A 25907-nucleotide genomic window follows, 5' to 3' on the forward strand; every position below is an offset into this window, starting at 1 on the left:
TCTATTTTTATATTTGTATACTACTGTATACTAAGGCATGCTTGTGGAATGCATTGTTTTGGATTTACTCTCTCTATATCATCACGCATGTAATGCAATCAATTAGGTACTATGAATCTTCTTTGTTTCAGTGAGAGAATTAAATATGTGTACTATTGTCCAGTGAAACACAACTTGGTACCTTTAAACTGAGTTAGATTATTCCTTTAGCAAACAGCAGTAGGGTTATTTTCTAAGTTCGGTTCAGCTACATTGAAAAACATATTGAATTACAAATGGTCTAAAAATAATCAGTCTGCAACGGGATTGACTTGAACATTGTGAAATCTTTTGATGTAAAACCCCTGCTGGATTAGATGAACAGACCACAAAAATGAATACTTCATTTCCTGAGATAGCCAAGCAGACAACGTGAACCAAACTACAGCATGAAGGCGAAAGGCCTTTTCTAGCTGTTGCTGCCCTATTAAGTGCTCTGCCAAACTTTATCATAAGATCCAAACTGGCCCAGAGGAGGTAAAGCCACTTTCTGTTGGGAATAATTGTGCTTGTGAAACAGCATGATCCCCCTCCCCTCGCAAGCTCCTTTATTACCCCAATTATATGCTTCTGAAGCTGCAGAGTTTTTTTTATATGGAGAAGGCAAACTAGCCACTCTAAAGTAAAATGGAATACCTTCTAAATGCTTTGCTCTCTTTTCAAGGAATTGTCTGCAGATAGTCAAAGCATTGCATTCTTGTCCCATCTGTGTTCAAAAATGACAAGACACTGATCAGAGCGCTCTCTTGCTCTAGCCATGAAAGACACAGTGATCTTGCCAGTTCTTGACATCACTTTGCAAACAGAGCTTCGCACAAAAACATTGCAGGAGCTGCCAAAAATGGTTTCAGTTGGTTGGGAACACATATAATATTTTGTGTTTCCCAATACAGCTGGCTTGATTTTTGTTTTTTGTTTTTTGTTTATTTTCCAGAGTATTTGATCTGAGACAAAGCATGCTTGCTGTTTGCATTAAAACTTAGTGTAAAGAAGAGTGAGAACAACCATGCAAACAGAAGAATAATTCTATAAGAAATAGAGATTCCCTTTTACAAGAGCAAAGGAGAACTGTATGTGATAGTTGTCCAAATAGTTTGTCATATTCCAAATTTATTTTAGAATTGATTACTACACTTATCTATTCCACAAAGCAAAATAAGTATAGGGTTTTTTTTCTTCTTTTTCTTCAGCTCACATTGACAACAGAGATAAAAATGAAATTGAGATTGAAGAGCCAAAACCAAAGGTAAGTTGCTGAGTAGATTATCATAGGTATACTTTTCCCTCTGTCGTTGCTCTGCCTTGAAACATTTTTCTTCAGAGAGCAGGTTGTTTTCTTTCTGATGACAGGGGAAAAAAACTTTAATGCATTTTAGGCATCTAAAATCCAGGACTATCCAAGACTATCCTGGAAGTTGTTTTGAAATTAGACACTTTCTCCAATTGTAGTATTAACTCATCTGACTTCCCCACTCTCCCCCTTTGAACAAAGTCCATAATCTGAAACAAGATTCTCTTAAAAACAAATAGTTTTCCTATGCATCAAAAGGGCCATTTTCATTCTCTAAGTCTAAGCAAGAAAGGGCTGCTGTAGTTATAACCCACTACAGTAATTAGTATGGAAGGGGACAGAGCAAACTAGAAAGGACATATAATAAAGGATATTGTGAATGAAAGCCTCTGTTGCGGCTGTGTCATGCTGTACAGCAGATTTCATGACTTGTCCTGTGACTGAGGTTTGCAAAGTAGTTTTTTCACTTTAGCACAGTTAGGAATAAAGTACTGAATCTGCTACGGGGTGCTCAAAAGGCGGACCGCTCTTACAGACACACATACTAGTTCAGGCAAGGAGCATGACTGGAAGAGCTGCAGCCTTGGGTCAGCTGAATTATCTAAGGATTGTTCTTTTAAGTTTATCGTTTTACAATGTTCATATTAAAAACAGTTTCCCTCTTAACTAGCAAATATTTGCCAGTCATATAGTTATTAGGATGTACCCAACCATTTTATTGGCCATAATATTTCAGAAACCTCTGAACTTTTATTTCAGGAATAATATTGTAGTGGATTGCAAAAAAAAAAAAAAAGCAGTCTTCTAAAATTAGCATAAATCTAAAAAGGAAAATAATTCAGACACCTGTATGGGCCACATTAATTAACATAGAAGACCTGTGGATGTTTGCTAAGTTTTGATGCGGAATAAAGAGAAATATTACCCGTCTCATAATTGTACGACTTATGATGACAATTAACAGCATGGAGATAATTAATATGACATTTGAAAACTTCTTTACCATCATTTGATAAATACTTGCAAATCCTGCGATGTTCATTGTAAGGATGAAATGTTCCTTAAATAGGGGCTAGGATATGCCTTTGTTACGTTTTCATAGATCAGGAGAAAGTAGTAATTTCATTTAGCTTTTAGTTTGATTCCAACATGGTTGACTCAGCAGTCATTCTTATTTTGTTTTAACCACCATTTTTTTAAAGTTTATTACTTTTCATTTTTTTTCTTTTTCATGCTAATCCTTGGTTTAATTGTATTTGTTTTAAAGACATCTATATCTTCCTCTGTCAAAGTCCCGCAAAGTAGATCTTCCATTAACCCCAAACGCAGCTCCTCTGTTAGTTCTATCCCTTTGAAAAAACCCTCCAACCCTCCTGAGTCCTCAGTATCAGCAGCCACCCCTAAATGCATCTCTTCTATCGCATCCCGATCAACCAGTACAGGAATAAAAGAAAAAAAAAGCAAGGTAAGGAATTACTTAAAAAAAAAAAACCAAGCAGGGAGGAAGGGAGGGGGATTATTTCTTTCCTATTTGAATTTGGCCACTTGGTTTATGCAGTTATGTTTAATTTTATTTACCTTGCTGTACCTTAGGGTTGGAGATGTGGATTACCTTTACTAGATTATGTCTAACTATGGCTACTCATTTAGTAATGTCTTGCTAATGCAGTCCCTCTGCCACTTGAGTGACTAGGCTAGGATTGATCACTGGCTCTTTATAACTGAATTGAGCAATACTTGCTTGACCTAGTTAAATGAACTCATAATGTGCTACACTCACTTTGAAGCCAAGGAAACTGCTATTTAGTAACTGCCAGTTATGCTCTTCAGTGAGGATTTGCTGTTCAAGCTCATTTGCAGTTCCCCAGCTTGGCAATAAGGAGGGAGAATGAAAAAGACTAATTGATGTTTTTGTAACCAACTTCACCTGTTTTGCCCCAGTTTGGATTTAATGTTGCTCAGTTTTTCCAGACGGCAGAGAAAATTGCATAGTGTCAACTATGGAGAGCCAACAGTCGCGCTGTTGTCTGTTTCTAGGTATCAGATTTCAGTGTTGCAGAAAAAAACCTTGATGGAATTGGTGTAAAGAATCAGTCCCTGAGTGTAGTTGATGGCATAGCCATGTGGATACCTACTGTACCGCCAATGTGCCCGAGTGCTGAAGGACAAAATGACATAAACAGCCTTCCTCTCTTCAGTAACATTGTACCATGGTGGAGAGGATATGATGCAGCCTGTTAGACCTGATCAGGTTGATTTGCTTTTGAACAAGTTGCTAGTGTAAAGTCCCTTTGAGTCACTGTGACAATGATTAGTGATTTCTCTCACAAAGTTATTCTTAATCAGTGAAGAAAAGGCAAAGAAGACATTTTGTACTCAAAAAGCATCAAATACAGTAAGGACCTACAACATTAGACTTTGGTGAACTTTTATTTATTTAGGAGACGTAGACTGAAAACTCTGCAAAGATAGGGAGCATTTTAGCAATTTTTTGTTCTTTTTTTAGGTTCACTAGCAGTACAGTAACCCCTGCCCTTTCTCAATGCATCTTCAGGGTCCGGATATGAAAAGTGCATCGAAGATAGCCACTCCCCGCTCTGCTGTGCCCCAGAATCAGAAGAGCCCAGCCAGTGCATCTCGGATCCCTTCCAAAACTCCCACCATTCCTAAGACTCCACCCAGCCTCAGTAAGAGAAGGAGTTTATGTGTTCATTCTGTTCCGGATGGAGGGATTTTGAGAAAGAGGAAAAATATGACTCTTTGGTTTACTGGACTTCTTTTTACATACAAATATGTGAAATTAATTTTGTGGTAATTTCTCAGGAGAAAATCTAAATTTTTCAGTGCACCCTTGGCAGTTCATGTGACTGAAAATAATGCCATTGGACAGACCTTCAAAATGGGAGGTTATCCTGGAAAGGCTTAAAGTTACCACAGCTTAATATTACAAGGGATTTCCTCATGGCCTGTGTCACTCCCCTCACCAAACACTCAGAGCTTTCTTACAGTGTCCTGCAATCAACTTGACTGCAGCCATTGCAGGAGCAATCAGAGCTGACCTGTGCTCCTTCCATTCAAACAAAAATGAAGGGCAGAAATTAGCCCTTGCTTAGGGCCTAGCTGCATTTGTTCACAACAAGGAAAGAAACCATTCACACACACGAAACACAGATGGTATCGCTGGGAAAAGCTTTCCATGGTTCTTTGCAAGACACCCTAAACACAGAGCTCAAATTGTCACATGGAAACCTCCTTAAGTAAAAATAACAGTGGTTTCAAGCAGTCTTTATAAGTTTAGCATGACAAGTAGGATGTTTCCAAACAAAACTTATATTTTGCAGCCTCAAACACAAAATGTCAGCCTGCTTATAGCAAGCTTCTGCTTTCCCAATTAAGAAAGGAAAGACAGAAATGTTGCATGATTAGTAATGCTAGAGGATGTCTGTACAGAAGCATCTGTAGCCTTTTATTTCTACAGGCGGAGTAAATCCGTCACTACAATTGCTGAGAGCAATCCTGAGAAAAGATGCAGCTGCTTTAAGGAGATGAGGACAGGTGCTGCACGAGTGCCCCTGTGGTGCACCGGTGCACCGCTTTGCCTTTGACACTGAAATGCTGCACAGCCCTAATGAAGCTCAGTGATCATAAGTTTTCGCTCAACCTAGTGCAGTCTACAGATCTTAGTGAACCGACTTTCCTAATGTTTGGCGATCAATTCATTATTTCCATATATTTCAATGCTGAGAACGATGCCACTAATTTGTAGTAGTTATTCCAATGTTTGGCTGAGAGCAGAAAAGACACTAAAAAGTCATGATTCAGTGAAGGAATATTTTTGTTCTTTCAGCTGCTAAGAAGGAGCAGAGAAGGCCCCCTAGCACAGCAGCAAAATCTGAGAGAGGTAAAAAAAAGTTTTCTTTTATTCCTTCTTTATTCCTAAAGAATCCTAAGATACTTTTCAGGCATTGACCTAAAAGATCCTTGATATTTATACTGACATTCCACCTGGTGTGTGAGACAGTACTTTGGAATGAAAAACATTCTGTTCTACCTTTCAGTTGGAAGGACAAGAGGCATCAGTGCGAAGACAGTTTAAAGTATAGTTCACACAAACACAGGCACTTGGGCAAAATAATTATGTAGTTTAAACATATAAATAAAATTGGCAGGATACAGCATCATCAGTGGTCGCTCGTTCAGTTGGCATTTCCCCACAACTGAAATAGTAAACATTTTTACCACTCCAGGAAGAGGACCATTGATGGAGCCCCAGAGTCATCAAGCTTAGCAGCCCAGTGCAGATGGCAGGAACAGAGCATAGTGTTGGACGTTAATAAAAGAGTCGCTTTGTGAGATGGGCGGCTATATAAATACCTACATATACAATACACATACATCTGAGTGTGTGGAAGGGTGCTTATAGAAAGAGACAGGCCATAAGGTACCCTGGCTCAATCTTGCTTACATTTTCAGTGTTTAGAAACCAAACTGACGTCAAGGTGCATACTTCATTTAGTAGGCTCCAATTAGTCCCCTAGCAGCTGGATTTCAAATAATAGTTATGAGTGTCTAACAGTAGTTGTACATGGTGTAATTGAAGTAGGAATAGTTGTAAAATATATATTTTTTTCTCTCTTTTAAGGGAATTTTCTTGAGCTTGTAAAGGAAAAAAAGAGGTGATTTGTCTTCTGACACCCAGACACATATCTTCATCTTTCTTAAGTTCTTTGTTAAGCACTGGTTGGGGTTAGATGTTTGGCTCGGTAGAACTGAGCTAATGTGATTTCTGGATATTGTTACACACAGGACTGACCCACTTAACACAATCCACTCATAACTGAAACTTCAAAATCCACATTATGGAACAATCCAGACTTTCTATGGTGAAAGTAGCATAATGGGCCTGTAGTGAGTCAAATGGAAAAAAAATACAGTGTTTCTCTAATACCATGCCACAGTTATTACAGTAGGGGGTAGCATGAATATCAGGGTGCACAATACTGAACCAGTGGATTGTAAGATTTTCTGGATACTTATAAAGCCAATAGTTGCTTTACTAATAATCTGATTCCACTTAAAATTTCTAAATAAATAAATAAATTGGTGCAATTAACAAGTGTATTCATTTATTTTCCATTGCTTCTCTGCATTCACAGTTGCTCACCTCTAGGCAATTTGCAAACTAAGTTGTAAAAAATAACATCATCATATCATTTATTAAAAATAATATAGAATTAGGGTAACTTACTGCTAAACAGATGGCAGGCAAAGTGCAGATATTAATCTCCAAAGGCTTGCTGGAACAGCTATGTTTTAACAATCTTCTGGAAGATGACTAAATTAGAGGCCAATCAGATCTTGTGGGAAACTTATTCCAGAAGGTTAGGACATCTTAAATTTTATTTTGTCATTTGGACTTTGCAAGCATTGAAAAAGACACTTAATCTCTAATTTGTATCATCATCACTTTCATAGTGGTAACAGTTGAATATGGTTTAATTCCACATATTCCAGGTTTACTGGTACATGACAATTTTGTTAATTACAGTGCAACCGTAACAGAGTTGTGCCTTTGCAATGATGTAATGGCATAATTACAGAATTACACTCAAAAGAACACTGTGCTTATATTGTGGATGTTGAATACATTCTGCAGGGACAATTTTTATGGGTACAAAATAGGTTAATAGCACCATACTGCATTATCTTCTTGATGTTACATGGACTCTTTCATGCTTATTGAATAGTAAGAAGTAAAATTTGGAATCAGCAACTAAAACCTATTCAATCTCAAATTGTAGGTGAACCAACCAAGTCTGGAGATAGAAGTGGGTACAGCAGTCCTGGATCTCCAGGAACCCCTGGCAGTCGCTCCCGCACACCGTCCTTGCCAACTCCACCAAACAGGGAGCCCAAGAAGGTTGCAGTGGTTCGTACACCACCAAAATCCCCTTCTTCTGCCAAGAGCCGCTTGCAGACAGCACCCATCCCCATGCCAGATTTGAAGAATGTCAAGTCCAAAATTGGTTCCACTGACAACTTGAAGCATCAACCTGGGGGTGGAAAGGTAAATCCAACACAGCTTGTATGTCTATGGAAACAGATATACAGGACAACTTTTGTACAGTGTACACTCTTTCTCTCTTCGCAATTCCAGCATTGCATTTCTTGCCTGTGAGACTTTCTCAGCTTTATGAGCCACTTTCACTTGGTAGAACATCTCGAGTAGTGTATGTGTGAGGTTATTGATTAGGAACTCAACATTATTGAAATGACACGTGTTCATTACCATTATATATGTGAAGTATTTCTTCCAAATTAGAAAATACATGGAAACTGAGCATGTACAGGGTAGTGAAGTGAATGGAACATCTGTTGAATACTTTGCCCATAAGAGAGCAGGTCTTTAAAGCCATATACAGAAGCACTGATCCACAGCAGTGACAAGACAGCGCTACATACATCATGTGCGAAGAACCTACGCTCTTGAAATTACATTGAAGAATAATTCAATAATTCAGTCTCTGTCTGATTGTGCTGGCTTGGGTTGCTGACAATTAAAGTTCAGCAGCATCTTGAACGGCATAGACTTCTCATCTTGCCTGTATAGGGTAGAGATGTGTTCTAGCAAGGAATGATAATAGACACAGTGGTTTTTATCTAGGAAGATCACTTTATTGCTAGAATTCTAGGAGGAACAAATAGTACTTGATTTTTGCCTAGATACATAATAATCCTGCCCTCTGAATCTCTTTCAGGATCTAGTGTTTGGCTTTGGAGATGTCGCTAGTAGGAACAGAGAAACCTTTTTCTTCTGATTTTAATAATTAGGTTCATCGATACCCTACTCGAGATGTTCATCATCTTGCCCTTATATTACAAGTGTGAGTGCTATGTTTAGAAAAGCACTCTTCTTCTAAAATCCGACACCGTGATATCAGGACAAGGCCACAAATTATTTAGAATATAAGGGTAGCAGAATTTTCTATTTAATTATTTGTTGTTGTCGTTAGCATTAGTCTGTGCGAGTTAGTAACTTCTGTCTGAGTTTCCTAAGCCATGTCACTGAACAGTTTCAAATACCAGCATTTTTAATGATCAGAGGGCACTACATGAAATATGAATAACTTCATCTTCATTCCTAGGCTGATAGGATAGGCTTCTCTTTGGGCCTCTTTGGTGGTTGTTTCCATCCTCTTATGTTCAGTTGCTGCTGCTCCCTAGATTTTTATTGTGTGCAGTTTCAGTGCTTCGTTCTTAAAGGGTACATAGCACCTATTAATTTACAAGAGCATGTCAACCACTCTTATGCATTCCCCATTTATTTCTATCAGGTGGGAACCTGAATCATGCATATAGTGGGGTTGTGCAGGGCTTCAGATAGACGGTATAAAGGTGTTCTGGAATATCTGCAAGTATTCATGCAGCACCTATCTGCAGCTTCTTAAAACAGCTGCATCTTTTCCCAGGGTCATATAGCTATCCTCCAGAGCTGCAGCTCAATTCTGGGAGAAGGTGCATATGGTTAGCAGCCTATGGCTCCAAAGCAATTTTTGCCTTGGGAAGGTTTTTTCAGAACTGGGTTGGAGAGGATATGATAACAGTGTAATTGTGTTTGGTTTAGATTGCTTCTACTCTTCTTTTAAAAATGCATTATTTTAATTTGCGCAGTGATATACTGGATGGGCAAGCCATTTCTCATACTTCTATACTTTGGTAACACTTTGTTATAGGCACTATGTTAGATCCTTTTCTAACTTTGCACTTTCTGCCTCTATTTTTAAGAATTAAAATATTCATACAAGAAGACTTGAATTAAAGGGTGTATTGAAAAATAATTTTAAAAATAACATGCCTTTTGGATCTTTCTAGCTGATGCAATTTTATCACTATTATTTTTTCTTTTTCTTAATTTAACGTTTTTTCCCCCCTATTTTTAGATGTGGTCTTAATGCAATCACATAATAGTGGTGAAATATTAAAAGCACTTTTATGCCAATTCTGTAAATGGCATGATAACACAAATTTTTGCATAATTTAAGGTTAGCTTCCAATTGGTGATAATTCAGTCATGCATGTTTATTTCTTTGTTATTTTCTCTTAGCATCTCATCTTATTTCTTTGTTATTTTATCTTAGCATCTCATCAACTCCAGGTCATTGGGCTTGTCTACATTCAATCCAAGCAGTTTCTCTTCCATAAAACAGGATGCCATCACTTGGGCATGATTTTTTTTTTTTAAATGGAGAAACAGTATTTCTGCCTGAACTGTACTTAGACCTTGTGGTTTGACCACATAGTATTCCCTTTTGCCTTATCGATAATTCCAGTTTTACAGCATTGTGTCCTGAACACTAACTGAACTCACAGCATATGCATTTGATCTTTCTATTGGGTGTCCATCATTCCCATGAGAAAACTTACTAACTTCAGCCAGTTTCTATCAATTTTTTCTCTTTTGCACATTCACCGTTGCTGCATCATAGGAGAGTTGGGGAGCTCATTGTAACAGCCAGAAATCCCACTCTTGTTAGCCTGCTTCCCAGAAGACCCTCAAACTTATTGTATTCATTTATTTTATTTGTACTCTCTATCAATATGGAAAACACTTTGCATTTCAAGCCTGAACCAATTGATTCAGATTTTTAACTGAACAGGCAAGGAGAAACTCCTCATTCTGTTAGACCTCTCACTCTGAAAGCCTGGGGCTGCTACCTTTTTATTCCTTTTTATTTGTAGCGGTCCATTTGATAGGGACAGTATTCTCAGAATCCTGCTAATCCATTTGCACCTAAAATTGTCTTCTCTCACAGTGGTCCATCATCTCTCTGGTCATTGGGAAGCTGATGGGTTTCTTTTCACTTCAACAAGGAACACACATTGCTGTGTTCTGCAGCAGAGCATGGAGTAATACCAACTGTTTAAGGAACGTAAAATACCATGCTAGGGCAGAGCCTTGCTCTGTGTTTTTCTTTATCTTTCAGTGTTCTCCAAGGTCACAGCGACCTTTGTCTTGTCAGATCTGTGTGCACAGTAATTACCTCATGGTGGTTGAGAAGCCATGGTTTTTCATCCTCTTTCAAGTGATTCCTCTCCAGCTGCTTCTGAAATGAGACCTAATTTCACAGAGCTCAGCCAGATCTGTGTTCCAGACCTGGATTCCCTTTGCCCATCTCTTGGTTTATTTTTCCCAGAATTTTTCATCACAGGTTTGAAGAATCTTAAAGATTCTCTACCCTGATCTGGCTTTTCTATCTCAGATAATGGTATTGGTTTGTAATTCTGCCATCTTATCAAATTCACATTCTGTTTTTTTCTGGCTCATTTTTTACTTTTAGGAAGGGCTTACCAGCCTTTTCTCTACATTTTTTGTAGTTTAACCAGTCTGTGATAAAAGCTGGTGGAATGACAGACTTCAGAATCATTCAGTCATTATGGTAGAGCGACTTCCTCAGTTGTCTTTTTCTCCTATTCTCTTTCTGACTTTTGCAGATCAAGCCTACAGTCAAAATCATTCATAGTTGCGTAGTACTGCATCTGATTATTTGGATAAGGGTTGACACTTCTTGATTATACTTACCTTTGGTTTTGTCTTCAGAGATCTGTTCTGCTGCCTGTAGATAAGCATATCTGCCACGTGCACCTCTACTGGACAGAGGCCATAAATAAGTTGGACAAGTTGTGCTTACCAATAATTGTGGTTCTTTGTATGGTGATCTGTGGATTCACACAGCTCACTCCCTATTCCTTCTCCATGCTGTTTCGGAGAATTGAGAGGAAAGAGAGGAATGAATAGAAAGAAGGTTATTGTTTTTTAAAATAATTTTTATTGATGATTATATAAAATAAATAAAACTAATACAAAAATCAAATACAAAAATAGATTAATAAAATATGACAGTGCAAAGAAAAGGGAAAAAAAATCCCCCCACCAAAAAAAAAGTAGTAAGAAGCTTCCTCCTTCATCCCCAGCAACTATATACAACATTAACAATTTATCACTGTCTTTTAAAATACTACAATGTATTTTAAAATCTATGCATCTTCATTCCATACTTCACCCCATTTTCTATAAACCCATCTCTAAATCCTCATCTCTCCTTATTAATCAACAAAAGGTGTAAAGATTAACAAACATAACTAGCAACATAAGCATTTAGTCCCCCTTTCCATTTAAACATAATCCCCTTAATCCCTCTCTTAATAATCAAAATCTCATCGCAGTTGACAATTGAACATTACAAATGAATAAAAAATTAACCACTAATCATCCCTGAGATAGCAACCTATTATTAAACCCAATTAACAATTAAATATTACAAAAAAATTAAACCCAAAAAACTATTAAACATTACCAGAAATAATAATCCCTTATTCATATACCAAAAATAGTAACATAGATATTACAAACTAATCCATTACACCCAGTTGGACATTCCAAAAAAAAGTTATCCAGTCAAAATAACGATTAAGCATCAACAAAAATAACAACCTGTTACTTAACCATAATCAGATAAACCTGTTTTATATTTTTTCTTCTTCCTCCCATCAATCCTTGAATCCCACAGATAGTTCTAACATCTGTCTTCTATTATTCTTGTCTCTTCTCTTGAAATCCTTATCATCTTTATCAAAATCCATATGTATTCTCAATATAGCCACTTCTATAAATCACTTATATTCCAATTTAAATGGGTAATCCACATCCCTCTTTTGGTATATTATTTGTGCATCTTTTTAAATTTCCAAATGAGTCCATTTGTAAATCCAATATTTCCATCTCTTTCTTACAGGTTGTAATTTTTAAGTCCACCTTAAAATCCATTTCAGTTATTTTCCAAGGAACTTGATTCTCTTCAGTAGTAACTTTTGGTTCCAGCATAAGGTTAAATATTCCTAGGATTTCTTCAGCCACTTTATAAAATGTTTCCTTTAATGTGACCATCTGGTGCTCTCTAGTGATTAATCTTCAAGGCTTTATTATCAGGTTGAAATACAAACATAAAGTTCTTTTCCACATGAGAGGATCTTTTTAATTAACTTCCAAGTCTTTCTTTAAATCAATTTCATCCAAATCTTTAGCGTTTAAAAACTTTCCAAAGAATAACACTATAATTCCCCTTTTGTTATACATTACAAAAAATAAAGATCTTACAAAGCTGGAAACACATAATTTTCTTTCTTTTTAAATGGATTGAAGAGAACTCACCCAGTGAATGTCCAACTTGCAGCTCTGAAGGTTTTTCATTCTTAATGAAACAGTAAGAAAAAAATTAAACTCCAAGGTGATTAAAAAGATGAGGTTTGGACGAACTTTAAGTCCTTAAAAAGGCTACATTAATGGCGCAGAGCATGATGAAACCCATGACTCCCAGCTGATTGCAAGCGGCTGCAAAAACAAGTTTCTGTTATCGACTCACAAAAAATCTCCAGCTGTCCGGAATGTATGAGGTTAATCTCAAGATCATTCTTTTATCCAGAGAGAATTATGGGCAGTCTGGATCCTGCATCCAGCTGCCTTTCAGCCGCAATGTCTCCCACGAAGTGCAGCCATCAGTTCTCCATCCTCACCGGAAGCAGACTCTGGAAAGAAGGTTATTGTTGACAGGAGTAGCAATGATAATGTAGTTTGCTCAGTGATTCTTGTAGAGTTATTTAAAAGGAAGACCAATGTTGATTATCTGATCTCCATGGTAGGTACTGACTTGATTGTCTGAATAACTATCATGCCCAGGAAATATAGCAGGATATACACACAGTTTCAGAGGAAGAGTAACAATTCAATAGTTTTAGAAGTCCCAACTCTGGAAGTACTCTGACCGCTTCCCTTTATTTGTTTCATTTCTTTTTTTTCCTCACAAAATGAAGCTATTCAAACAACTCAAGGTAGTTTACAATAACAGATTACTAAAGTAATAAAAACAGATTAAAAGAATAAAAATCATTAACAATATCAATTGTGAATACACCTAGAAACTAGACAGGCAGTGAGGTCTTAGGTCCCATATGTGCAATGAAAAACGATGATCTTCACTGTCTTCCTGAAGGCAAGGTGCGAGCGGGCCAGTTGATCCTCGAATGGCAAATTCGAGATAGTGGCTTGATTCTCTTCAGATTCATCATCAGATAGCGGCTGCCGCAGAAGAAGCATGCTTCTTCACACCTATTCTTCTAAAAGCCCAAGTGTAAGGGAAGGAATGTGAGCATTCCTTCTCAATGTTACTGGGAGCAAATGGTCCCAAAGATAACCTTGACCTATGCCATGTAGGGCTTAATTAACAGCAGTTTGAATTACATCCTGAAATTAATAGTACAGGCTCTGCAGCACTGGTGTAATTTTGCTGAAGTGGCTCTCACTACTGAGAGGTGCAGTAGGTGCACTCCCCGCATCTCCATCCTGACAAAGGTCATCCCCTAGAATGACCAGTACTATTTCACATCCACATCCAGGTCTGAAACCAGATAGAAAGGGATCAAAATAATCTGTTTCATCCAGAATTCTCTGCAATTGAGGCCCCATGGTGTTCTTCAAAATCTTCCCCCAACAGGGAAAGTTATATATTGGGGGATAAATATCCAAACCGGCAGGATCCAGGGATGCCTTTTTCAGGATGCTGCTTTCCAGTCTGATAAAACTTTGTTTGATTTCAGCTTTCACCCTGTGGACACAAGCCCTGTTCATGTGGTGGGTATACTTATCCCCCCCCCCCTCGTCATACTTAAATTGCGCATGTCATATACTAGCCCTGAATATTTTTTCTAGTCTGATAAGCAAGCATAGACAAACAAGTAATACTACTGAAAATAGAGGTACATCTGACAGAGACAAGTCTGGTTCATGTTTTTTTCACTTTCATAAGTATGTTTCAATGCTGATTTTTCCTTATGGTCATCAAAGATATAGCCAGTGAGTCATGGGATATCCAGGTATTTGCTTGTGGTGGCAACGGAGCCCCATGCTAATCCTGAAAGTTAAACTACGTTTGGTGTGGTACTGGTACAATATTTAAACCACTCTTCAAGTTATGCATACTTTGTTGCAGTACATATGGGACAAATGCACTGCAGTATGCGTGTAATAGCTTGTGTTGTGTGAGATGTTCTATTTTAAAGTATTAATTTGAAGCTTGATTGCTAGAAGTTTACTTCTGCAGAGCTGAAATGTATGCCTTCATTTGTCAAACCAAGTTACTGAAAATTTCCCCGAAGAAATTTCATTTTCTGCTTTCATTTTTCTTCTGAGTTTGCTATTATACACAGAGAAACCCTTTGCACTGTATCATTGGCTGGCAGTAGTTGTCACTTATGTTCTTTTTCTGACTATCAAAGGTGCAGGTGGTTAATAAGAAGCTGGACTTTAGCCATGTTCAATCCAGGTGTGGATCAAAGGATAATATCAAACATACCGCAGGAGGAGGCAGTGTGAGTACCTTCACACCATTCAATGCACTATAATAAAATAACTTATTATTAGTGGCATGAATTCTGCATTAATCCTAAAATGCCAATGCTGCCTGCTCAGCCAGCCAGCCAGCCATTGGTAGCATATATATATAACACATATAAATTAACCTCCTACTAGGGAAGATATGGCTTGATTAAACCTCCAGCAGAGTCTGTGTGGGCCAGTGTGTGCAGGCCTAATTGGTTATTTTTCAAAAAATAATATTAATACTGTAAGGTAGCCGTTTTTTAATTGCATAGCTTTCAGGCTTCTGGCAAATATGATGTACAATTCAGTTGATGAAAGAGAAAGATGTTAATGCAAGATAGGAATCTAGAAATTTGATGAAAAATGTGTGCTTTTGTGGAGGTCTCATGAAGAAGTTATGCATAGTCATGGTGGACCAGTTGTTCTGCATTTGAAAAAAATGGTAGTTTTTTTTTTAGGATAAGCATGTTCCCTAATCCAGAATGTGCAAATTTGGCAATTAAGCAAATTATCTTCTCCAAATTTTCTTTATACAGTTTGTTTTGCTTCTATAATTGGTGATTTTTAAAGCATGAGAGAGGTAGAAAAGGTAGAATTTAGTGTTAGATGCTTCATGGAATCAAGAGGCTGGGTCGTTGGTAGATAAAGGGATCCAAGTTGGACCTGTGACAAAATACTGCAGTATGGCCTCACCTGCTAAGAGCAGTGTTTCAGTGTAGAGATCCATGTTCTCCAGGTCAACATAACTTGTGAGAGGCTCAAGCAAGCCAATTCATTCTTCCTTTCTCTTCCCATGATAGCCCTTATTTAGTTTTACCAAGTGTAAGGGTTCTAGTAACTTTCTAGTGGGGTAGTGGAGGGAAAGATACCTTCTTCAATGTATCTGTCTGATTCTTTAGCAAATCTCAGGATTTTCTGGACCATGATAATACCTTTCTCTCATTTCTTAATAGCCCTGCTTTGTTTTCATTTCTGAATTTGCCCTCATAAGAAATGAAAACAGGGATGGCATATGAATCTTATTGGCTAATCCCAGAAAGGTTTATCCAATATTGGATTTTGAGCTTTTACTAGATACTAACAACTATACATTTTTTTTTTTTACTTCTTCTGCAAGCAAAGGTGCTTCCAGGTTGGGCGTTTATGGTGCTACTGTCATTCACTGAATTTTATGGGGGATCCAAGTGTGATTTTACATGTATAGCTGTCCTTTAGGTTCCCACCACTTTTGTCTCCCCCCCCCCATCAGACCTTTTATTTTCAATGAGTTAGTTGATAAACATATTTTAATTTGTTTGCAATAAACTTTGTCTGGAAGCACCTCAAGAATGCTAGGATTTTTTTTTATTTTTTATTTTTCAAAACGCAGTGATCTTGAGTTACCCCGAGCTTCCGTGTTTAATCTTCCAGCTCAAAGTTTTAGGGCATAGTACAGAATTATATGCATGGCACTTGAAATGCACATTAAATAGCATGTATTGCAAAAGAAAATATAGAAACATAATTAACTAATTAAACTTACATAGTTTGCATCATTTAGTCCATTTACTGTGTTCAGGTTGTCTTTCAAGAACTCCATTTGCATGATGTTGAACCTGTATAATGTTCTGTGTTTCTGTGTTTTATTAGCTGACATAATTGTGACATTTGTCTGCAGTGGAGAAAACTGATCTTGGTAGTTGGCGTTTAAAAACTAGCAATTTAAAAAACCTTTTAAAAGGCAGCTCTGAGTAGAAATTTAATGGAGACATACTATGTATCCTCAGATTAGTGTTATAATTTTTATGTATGTATTTGCACTCTCTAAATCAGGGAGTCAGAAGTATTTAAACAAACGTGTACACTTTCTAAGAGGGATTTCAGTTAAGACTATGTAGTTCATCAATACTGTAAAAGTAGGCTGCGTATAGTAACAATGAACAAGGTATCTGTTTCATGGGTCCAGCCTACCCATCCTTTTTATTCTAGCATAATGATGTCTGACTCATTCATGTGCCAGACAGTGCAGCCCCAATTCATCCCTAAACATCATTTCTCCCTCAGTATTCTATTTTCTCAAACTACTTTTGTGACATTTCTCCCATTACTTGCAATTTCTGTCCACATATACATTGACAACCATTATTTTGTGGGTATGGTTTTTAACATTTTTGTTTTTCCTCATCTTTAATTTCAGGCAAGAAGGGGGAGAATTTAGGCTGTTTTTCATTATACAAGTATCAAATCTTCTATAGTTATAATAATATAGTCAATTGATCACATTATAAACATAGCTGAAACAGTGCAGTATTATTAGCATAGGCCACTAAGTATTATCCAAATTTTGGGGAAAACAAACGAACATGGAGTACTGCCTAGGAAATGGGAGAGGCTCCGGTATAGATCTACTGCAGATGGAAGCTGAGAAAGTGCCTGCTATTAGATTTTGCCTCTGCAACAATTTCTATGAATGTCTGTGCAAAGAATGCTTTTAGAAAACTATCCTTCTTTTCCATTGTATATAGCATTCCCCACAATGCCTTGAAATTTAGCCCATGCTATTTAAATTATTAGAGTCTGCAAGGGAAATTAAATTGTGACAGTACTGTTGTTCTCACAGCAGCAATTCTGTAGTTAACCAGGTTAAAAATCTGTGAATTCCAGAGATACATATTTCATTAGATCTCTCTAAGCATGTCTCTTAAATCAAACTTTATAAAGAAAGTTTCGAAGGAGGTTTAATTTCCAAATTCCTGAAATAGAATTTGTAGACAATGTTTTCCCACATTTACGAATGATTACGAATTTGTTTTCAGTCCTTCCTTGTCCTCTTCCTTTATCCCCCCTTTTCTCTTCAGTTGATGTGCATCTCACACCCATGCTTTATATACCTTTCTTTCTATCCTTGCTGGGTACAGTGGCTGCTGCTACTACTGTCTTACCAGCTCCAACTCTGCTACATGCACACTGAATGAATAGGCCCGTGGAACGAGAGCCAAGATAAAGTGAGAGCAAAGACCGGCTACCCGCCCCAGCAGCAGAGTTGTGAAGGAAAAGAGGGAAGAATACCATTGTTCTCCTGTTAATATGAGTGGATAGCCAGTCTGTGAGGGGACTCTGCATTCTTCCTTGAGAAGCCAATTTCCTTGAAAGAAGAGAAGACATTTGTAGCCTTCCAACAGGGGAGAACATGCTGGGAGAAATAGCCAGGGAGACAAAGGACTTCCCCTGGGGAATAGAATGGCCAGAGGGAGGCATGAGTGGTTGATATCCTTGGGACTGTCTTTTACAAAAGAATGATCCCTTTACGATCTAGGTTTTGAGGCATTGGGTTTTGAGGAGAGAAGGTAAAGGCTCATGGAAGAAGGGAAGAGTGCAGCATCTAAAGGAACAGTGCCATTTTTTCTTGAGATTTTTTTTAAACTTCTCCATTTTGTTTTGATTGGCAAGCCATAGTTATTCAATGGCCATTTTTAAAATAAAATTGACATTGGTGTTTTCTTAAAGGTTTTTTAGAATGTGTATGAGAAAAATGAGCAGCTGCTTGACTGTGTGGATATATAATGATGGACCCTTTGTCTGATTTGATGGAGGTTATGTTCTTAATATATGGCATCTGCTTGATGGATGTTATGTAGATCTGACATGGAGAGTACTTCTGAAGTGACTTCAGCATAAAAAAAAAAAGGAAGATGATTGTATTAACAGATAATTCATTAAGATCTCATTGAATTTCTTACATATGAGTGAACGTGTTCAAATACATCTCTTTAATACAAGAGTCTGAAACTTCCATGTAGCTAGTCAGTGGCCTGAGAATTTCTGGTGTAGCCTGTCTAGCTCAAGCCATGATCATTGAATCATTGCATCATAGGTAAATGGATTGATGAGATGATGCTGGTCTAAAGTATGAATACCTTTTTTGTTCTTTCCAACTCAACAAAATATTGGAAAGAAGTTATGTAAAGATGTCAGGACACTGTTTATCCTTCTGTCCTTCAGTGTGATAAGTGTCTGGAAACTGAACAGAACAGGAACAAATGTGGGAAAAGCTGGCAGAAACACTGAGTTTGAAAATGGGCTGGATCTTGCTTGGGGTTGCAGAGAAAAACATTCCAGAAAAAAAAAAATCCCCAATGCATTCCAGAGAAGACTTGTAACTTGAATCCTGATTGCCGTGAGTTCCACCATAGGGTAATAGCATGATTGGTAGGTCAGGACTATGATTGCTTCTTGTGATGGGCTGCTCAGCTTCTAATGTCCAGGATCCTGGCTTGAGGGTTGAGAGGGAATTAGCATCTTGGTACTTAGACAACCTTGGAGCAAAATGCACAGCAAAGATGGATTTGGAGGGTGCATCCCCTCACCCCTTTGGGACTGTATTGTATGTTTTTTCTCCAGTTGTATGCCTTTCTGCAGTGTCATTTGTTATAACCTCATAACCGCTAGTAATTATTTTTGTTTATATTTATACCTTTCGTGCATGTTTTATTTCTGGATAACTGACTTTTTACCATAATGTGATTATAATTCCACATTGTTCCAAATACTTTTTCGGTTATGTTTTAAAAAGATCCTTTAAAAAAGTAAGACCTCCAGCTTTTTCAACGCACATTGATTATTTCTGTTCTTTCAGTTTTGTGGACATAAACCTTAAGTTTAACATCAGAAAAGGTATTTAGTTCAGTTTCTGTTGTGCTTTTAAATATTTTCTCTGTGATATAGTTTATTTGATTACACCTCTCTTTCTTTCTCTCCTCTCCACTTTCACCTAAGCACCCTCAGTTTCCAACCTCCATCTTCTGGAGGTAAAATAGTTTTTGCATGCTGTGGAAATGCAGTGTGGATGCCACATAAGGGGTGATTTTGCAAGAAAAGTGCAATCTTCGGAGATGAGTACTTACAATTATTTATTTATTTATTTATTTATTTATTTTTCAAATTTTAGACACCGCCCATCTCATGAGGAAGTGAAATTATTTTGAAAGTATGCCTTTGTGAAATATTGTAACTCTAAGTATATAGATACTATATAAATGACTGCAACATTTGGAATCCTATGCAATTAAAAATAAAAAAAGAATCCCAGTGTTAAAAATGGAACAACATGAATGTGATTAAAGAATAACTATATTAAAAATAAGGCAAAGTAGAACTATAGGGTTACTCTAAAAAACAAGATAATTAACTCTTAGAATAGATTTGGAAATGTGGGATCAACTATTTTATGGGTATCTTGCTTTTATGGTGGTTCTTATTTTCCCATAAATCTTTAAATGAATCATCTTAAAAATCAAAGTGAATCTGTGCATGCTTGTGGGGGACTTTGCTGTAACACATGCTTTTGGCTTCACAGTTTCTTGCAGAAAGCTTTCATTCTTCCTTGCTTGGTTAATTAATTTTTCCAGCTGTATTTCTTCTCCAATCAAGTTCCAGTATTTTGTATGTCTCACTTTTCCAGCATATCTTGGGTTGTTTTTTTTTTCAAATTAAAATAAATTCCAGTCCCAAAGCATATAGTTTTTCATTTTCTTCTCACAGGTACAAATTGTTTACAAGCCAGTGGATCTTAGCCATGTAACGTCCAAATGTGGCTCTCTGGATAACATTCATCACAAACCAGGTGACTTTGATGTCTATGTATGTATTTTATTTTTTTAAGCATATTTGTAATATATATTGTAATGCTTATCTTTGGGTAAATTCTGGTATCATTTTTATTTTGCCTTTAAAAAAATACCGAGATGGCAAAGACAAAAGTAACTGCAAAGAATGTAGAGTTACTTAGTGTACTGTGAATAATTACAATTGATAAATGAGGTCAGATAATTGCTCCTTCCATGTGTTTACCCCTGCTATTGTCTGAGTGAGTCATAAGTGTCTGGAAAGCACTGGATGTTGTCATTTACAGAATTCCTATCAATTCATGATCTATAGGGTTACTCCAGAACATGACCAAAAAAATGTTTAATTAACTGTAAAATTAAATGAACAACCAATCCTCACAAGTGCTTTCTACAGGAATCACTTCAAATGCCTTCCTTTCAAGGGAAACATTTTGGGTGCGGCCTTGTGCTGGATAAGACCTGGAAGTCCTTCCTTGGTGTGGGCCAGACTTCTCTGCTATGGTTCTAGACATCGTTTTCATTTTCAGACTTGTAGCAGGGGAATGCAGTCTGCTCTGAGAAATAAACTTTATCCAGTAGTTCTCTAAATCTTATATATGCCCTGCCTGCTTTTATTTCTTTCTTGTATAGGGGTCTAGAAAACAGCAAGCTAGAGAAAGGGGACTCTGTAGAAAAATTGGAGTGTATCAGTTTAGATTATTAAAAGTGTTGCATTTTAAGATCCTACAAGCTTACTGACATTTAATTTTAAAGTTATTTCCCTAAAGCTGTAGCTGTTACTGAGAAAAGTTTCTTGAGTTTGAAGCACAAGTTCAGCATGTTCCAGTTTGTTTTTCCTTTCTTCTTACCTCCCAGTAAACCACTCACATTTCATTATTTTGCACTTAGAGCAAGTGTTATGGCTAGACTATTATTACTACTATGATGCTAAATGGAATATAACCATAAAAATCCGAGATCCAAAGTTTCTTTGTAAATCGTGTGAGACTTGCATAACTGAATTAGTGTATTGGAGCAGAGCTCATATCATATTCACATGCTTAAGTAGACAAACACAATGCCCGCTTGAGGGAAAGAAGCACGCACAAACACACAGACACAAGTATTTTCTCCAGAAGTCAGCATTATATGTTTCTTTTGATATCTGTTAATCCTGCTCATTTCTTCGTTAGGTGGTGGACAGGTGGAGGTGAAATCTGAGAAACTGGACTTCAAAGATAAAGTGCAATCAAAAATTGGGTCATTAGATAACATCACCCATATCCCTGGAGGAGGAAATAAGAAGGTAAAAACATTTTCCTCTTGCTGTTCTTTAGATATGTGGGTGATGGGGGCAGGTTTGCTGTAGAGCAATGATTGTATTAAGCTTTTGAGTAATACTATTGTGGGAGACTCTTTCAAGTCTTATAATGTCTGGGATGGTGCTAATTTAAGTCTTAACACTATTCTTACTAAGTCCCAATTTTCATAATGCAGTATCTGTAAATATCCCCAATGTCTACTGAAGACCATTAAGACATTGGCTAAACCAGCAGCTTTTCCTAATTGTAAGGAAGCAACCTGAAGGGCTGACTAGATGCTATATACAAGCTCACATAGAATTCTAACGATCTCCCTCAAAAACAGGGGTGGCCAAGAAGAAATGGGTAAGGCACAGATCACCCTTTTCCTTGTACAAAATGCCTTCTCCAGAGAAGGCATCTCTCTTTTCATATCTCCTTGGTAAATTTTCCAAGAGGCACCTTCAGATGTGTACAGACATACCTAAAGAACAAGGCTACCATACTGTAGAAGCATACCCACCAGATTGTTGTCAGATATACTTGTTCCTTTTCAAGAGTGAGCGTAGAGACAACAGGTTTGGTGAACTGAAGCTGAAGATGGCTGCATAGTATTAATCCACTGTTGGTTTTGACTTTATGATCCCATCTTCCCACCTCTCTTCTCTCTCTCAAACCATATTTTAGACTGTGTATTGCTTCATTGATACTCTTTTAAAGGCATATCATGATATTTCTTGATGAACTGGTGGCAGGAAAATTTAAATGTTTCTCTGGTTGTGTGTGTTTCACATTTGATATTATCTAGAGAGAGTATGCTGATCTGGGAATGATATTGAACACTACCCATATTCTCTTAGAGGGAAGAATGTGAGGGAAATGATCAGGAAATATCTAAAGATTCAGTCCTGAGAGATTTTGATGCATTGGGCCGCTGACAAGGATTGATGATTTCCTGTTTGGATGTTGTCCCTTCGATACATCTCCATATTCTCTAATCTTACAAGGATTCTTCCATAGAACAAAATGTTTTTTTACCTGCACAGAAAATATTACAAGAGTCTGGATAAATCACAAAAAGAACACCAGATCCAGAAATAGCCATGGTTGGTTGGAAAACATTCTAACCTCTGTCTTACTGGACGTCTGCTGAGTTAAAAGGCCTTGGAGCAATGCAAAATGTTCTTAATCAGTGACGCGGATACCACTACCAAACCATTCTATGCAGGGCAGATCCCAGGATAAAGATATTTACCACCAAGTTCTTAAACTTGGAAGAGGAAGCAGCTTTCTTCATTCCTAGAATTTGATTGCTACATTTTGTACATTTCTGCCAGCTCTGATACTCGCCAGAAGGTTAAGCAAGGTCAGATCATTCACATGGAAATTATTCTACACTGACTATGGAAACTCTGCTTCTCCAACTACAGTATTTTTTAGATGTGGTAATCTGGCTGTCTCCTTTTTCACCAAAATCTACAGTTCTAAAGTCATGCTTTGTATTTGGACCCAGTATACCTTCAGTTAATTGGAGATTGAGAAAGCTGATTCAGAGCCCATGGGTACACTAAAAAAAAGTTAGCTCTGGTTTTTCTTCCTCCTATATTTGATAAGCCTAGAACACCTTCTGCAAGTAGTACAAAACAGAACAGTGAGATTAACTCTGTAGCAGAGGTGAAGGTTCTCAGCTTAGTTTAGTTAGGGCAGTACTAGAGGTTTTGCTGTAAAATGTCAGGGATTTAATGTCCCCAACATTCCCTATCAATAGTATTTTGAAAGGTCCGTGCAGCTCACCTCTTATACACCATCCTTTGGTGATCTTTTACACTTGAAGAATATGATTAACCTGAGAAGAATTTGAGTGAAGTGCAGCAAAAGGACAGATTTTGATGGTTTGAATTTTTAATTTACTACAATCAGGAAACATAAGGCTGCCATGTATTTAGGTTCACTAATACTGAGGCTTCGGGGTCATTATGAACACATTTGGGTGCATCTTTATATGTCAATGTGCAAATGCACATTACATTTGCAGTGTGCCTGCTTATTTTCACTGAAGGTTCTCCTTTTCTGTGCATCAGATACTATGACATTTCTACATCAGAGCCTAATTATTTCCTAAGTAGAATATGGAACAGTTGTAATCCATCCCTTTCCTACCATTCTTCCTGCTGAAAGATAAGAAAGCAACAAGAAATAACAGGACAACGATGCTAACATGGGAACCAGGTGCTGCAACAAACCCAGATATCTCGTTTGTCCCCACATCTACAGAGTCCTCCACACCGTTGTTGGGAGTCAGGTATTTTGTAATCAAATAAATAGATCTACACCAAAAGCACCGTCTTGGCCCCAACATGTAGACAGACGATTAGAGGCCTTCACACGGTCCTCCTCTAAGGTGATATATGCCATCAACTGCCAGCCATGCCCCTCTGGATTCTATGGAAGACAAGACAAATTTTGAATTAATGGACACAAGTTTGACATCAGGACTCAAAACCAGGAAAAAATAATGTCAGAACATTTCAACATCTCAGGGCACTATTGCAGATCTCAAAGTGAAAAATGAGACTTTAAAAGCACAATTGAACAAGAGATTGCTGAACTCACAAACATCAAAAGGTTTGAGGCTATCTCAAAAGGTTTTAATGAACACAATAGGTTTTTAACATTTTACAGTCGTTAATTAATAAAGTACTTGCAATCTGTCTCACATATAACCTATATTTACATAACCAATCTTTCTTCCCCCCCCCCACGTTATCCCAATTACAATCCTATATCAGTTTAGCCACTCTGTGAATCTGATGAAGTGAGCTGTAGCTCATGAAAGCTTATGCTTTTTAATAAAATTTCTAAGTCGGAAAAGGTGTTACCAGACTCCTCCTGATTATTGGTTACCATAGACCAACGTGTCTAGATAAGAAAGAGTAATTGGACTTATTGTGAAGCTTCTATTTGTTTAGTTGATAAACAAGCAGTAGTGTACGGGTAGATGTGATTGTGCTTGTTGGAGCCTCGGTCAGGGGTCTTCCATGTTCAATCCCTATTAGTACTCAAATACCTTATTTTTTAAATCTTCTGATTCTTCCAGTTTTTCTTAGGTGCATTTGTCTGTTGGTTTGCTGATTTTTTAACTAGGCTGTTTGCTTTCTTCTAAAAAAGCAAACTCCTCAGGACGGAGGCCTCAGGAAACTCCTCAGGATGGAGGCCTAAGCTTTGCCTTTGGAGAGACAGGAGATTTGATCTTGCAAGCTTGGTGTCCTACTAATTAGACACAAGGATTTTCTTGATAATTCCATCTTATCTTTTAGTCACACAAATGTACAAGTAGTGCTTGATTTTTTAAGTAAACAGTTTGGAGCATGGGCAAAAGCAACGGCTGAAGTGGAGATTTCTCTTTTCCAGCACAAAAGAGGAGAAAATTGGGATCATCAGAGAAATAAACATAACCCCTGGTTTTAAGTGCACCTCTATATGTTAAAAGAAAGGCAAAAGCACTAACATTTCAGACAGAGCAGAAGGGAGAAGTATCTCTTGGCCCCACTGGATAATGAAGTCTATAACGAAGCCTAATGTTTGATGATTTAATACTGTTTTTGTATATGAAGATACCTTAAGGTACACTTGAGGATTGTCTCAAATTTCACAAAGTTCTTGCTCTGTCTTTGAAAGATTACTCTCAGCTTTTTTAAAAAAAAACCCTTTTGGTCATTACTTGCTCCAATATTGCTTCCAGGTTGCTGAGAGGGTAAATGTGTTAACTTCCATAGGGTGCATATATAACCAATTGGTGTCGTCTTCCCAGGGAAACAGATAAAATGATGAAATAGCAGTGTCATTCTGTAAGGTCAGCTTTCAGAGAAGTTGAAGTCAGTGGAATGTGCATAGAAGTTAATTACATACTTGTTTTAATGGGACTTTCGGTCTGGGTCACATTCGTAGATAGCCCTTGCCGGATGGGGAGAAAGGCAGTGGAATCGTGGGTCTCTTAGCTCTTTCACTGTTGCTGTGCTTGATGATGAACCAAGACAAAATGGAGCACTGTTGGCCAGTTACGGCTGGGGCTTTGTTCTGTTCTGATAAGGGTCGCACTGTTCCTGAAAATCAGCTCTGAAGCCTGGGCAGCTTGCTGTCCTGTCCTGGTCCCGGTAGCAAGAAGTTTGCCCAAGAATGTTTCGGACTTCAGCTGCAACTGTTCCTGAAAAGTCTGTTTTTAAAAGTCTGTTTAATCCAGTCCTTGATAGTTTCTGCAG

General features: G+C 37.5%; 1 protein-coding gene across 10 annotated transcripts in view; it reads left to right on the plus strand.

Annotated features, from left to right (window-relative positions):
• The window catches only part of MAPT (microtubule associated protein tau), an 81664-nt gene that overhangs the window by 48000 nt on the left and 7757 nt on the right, over positions 1-25907 (plus strand). For 4 of the 10 annotated variants that reach the window (XM_007422381.4, XM_088143389.1, XM_088143387.1 and 1 more), the window contains 8 exons: positions 1230-1285; positions 2598-2795; positions 3885-4017; positions 5178-5231; positions 7132-7397; positions 14660-14752; positions 20283-20364; positions 21541-21653. In XM_007422381.4, coding sequence (XP_007422443.1) covers positions 1230-1285; positions 2598-2795; positions 3885-4017; positions 5178-5231; positions 7132-7397; positions 14660-14752; positions 20283-20364; positions 21541-21653 — 995 coding nt within the window. The remainder of the gene's footprint in view (positions 1-1229; positions 1286-2597; positions 2796-3884; positions 4018-5177; positions 5232-7131; positions 7398-14659; positions 14753-20282; positions 20365-21540; positions 21654-25907) is intronic. The other 6 variants (XM_088143391.1, XM_088143390.1, XM_025177643.2 and 3 more) reach the window with 5 other exon arrangements.

This window comes from Python bivittatus, unplaced genomic scaffold, assembly GCF_059951505.1.
Source record: "Python bivittatus isolate LINGU-HERP-01145 unplaced genomic scaffold, Pbiv_v1 ctg000410_np1212, whole genome shotgun sequence".
In the NCBI taxonomy this organism is placed as follows: domain Eukaryota; kingdom Metazoa; phylum Chordata; class Lepidosauria; order Squamata; family Pythonidae; genus Python; species Python bivittatus.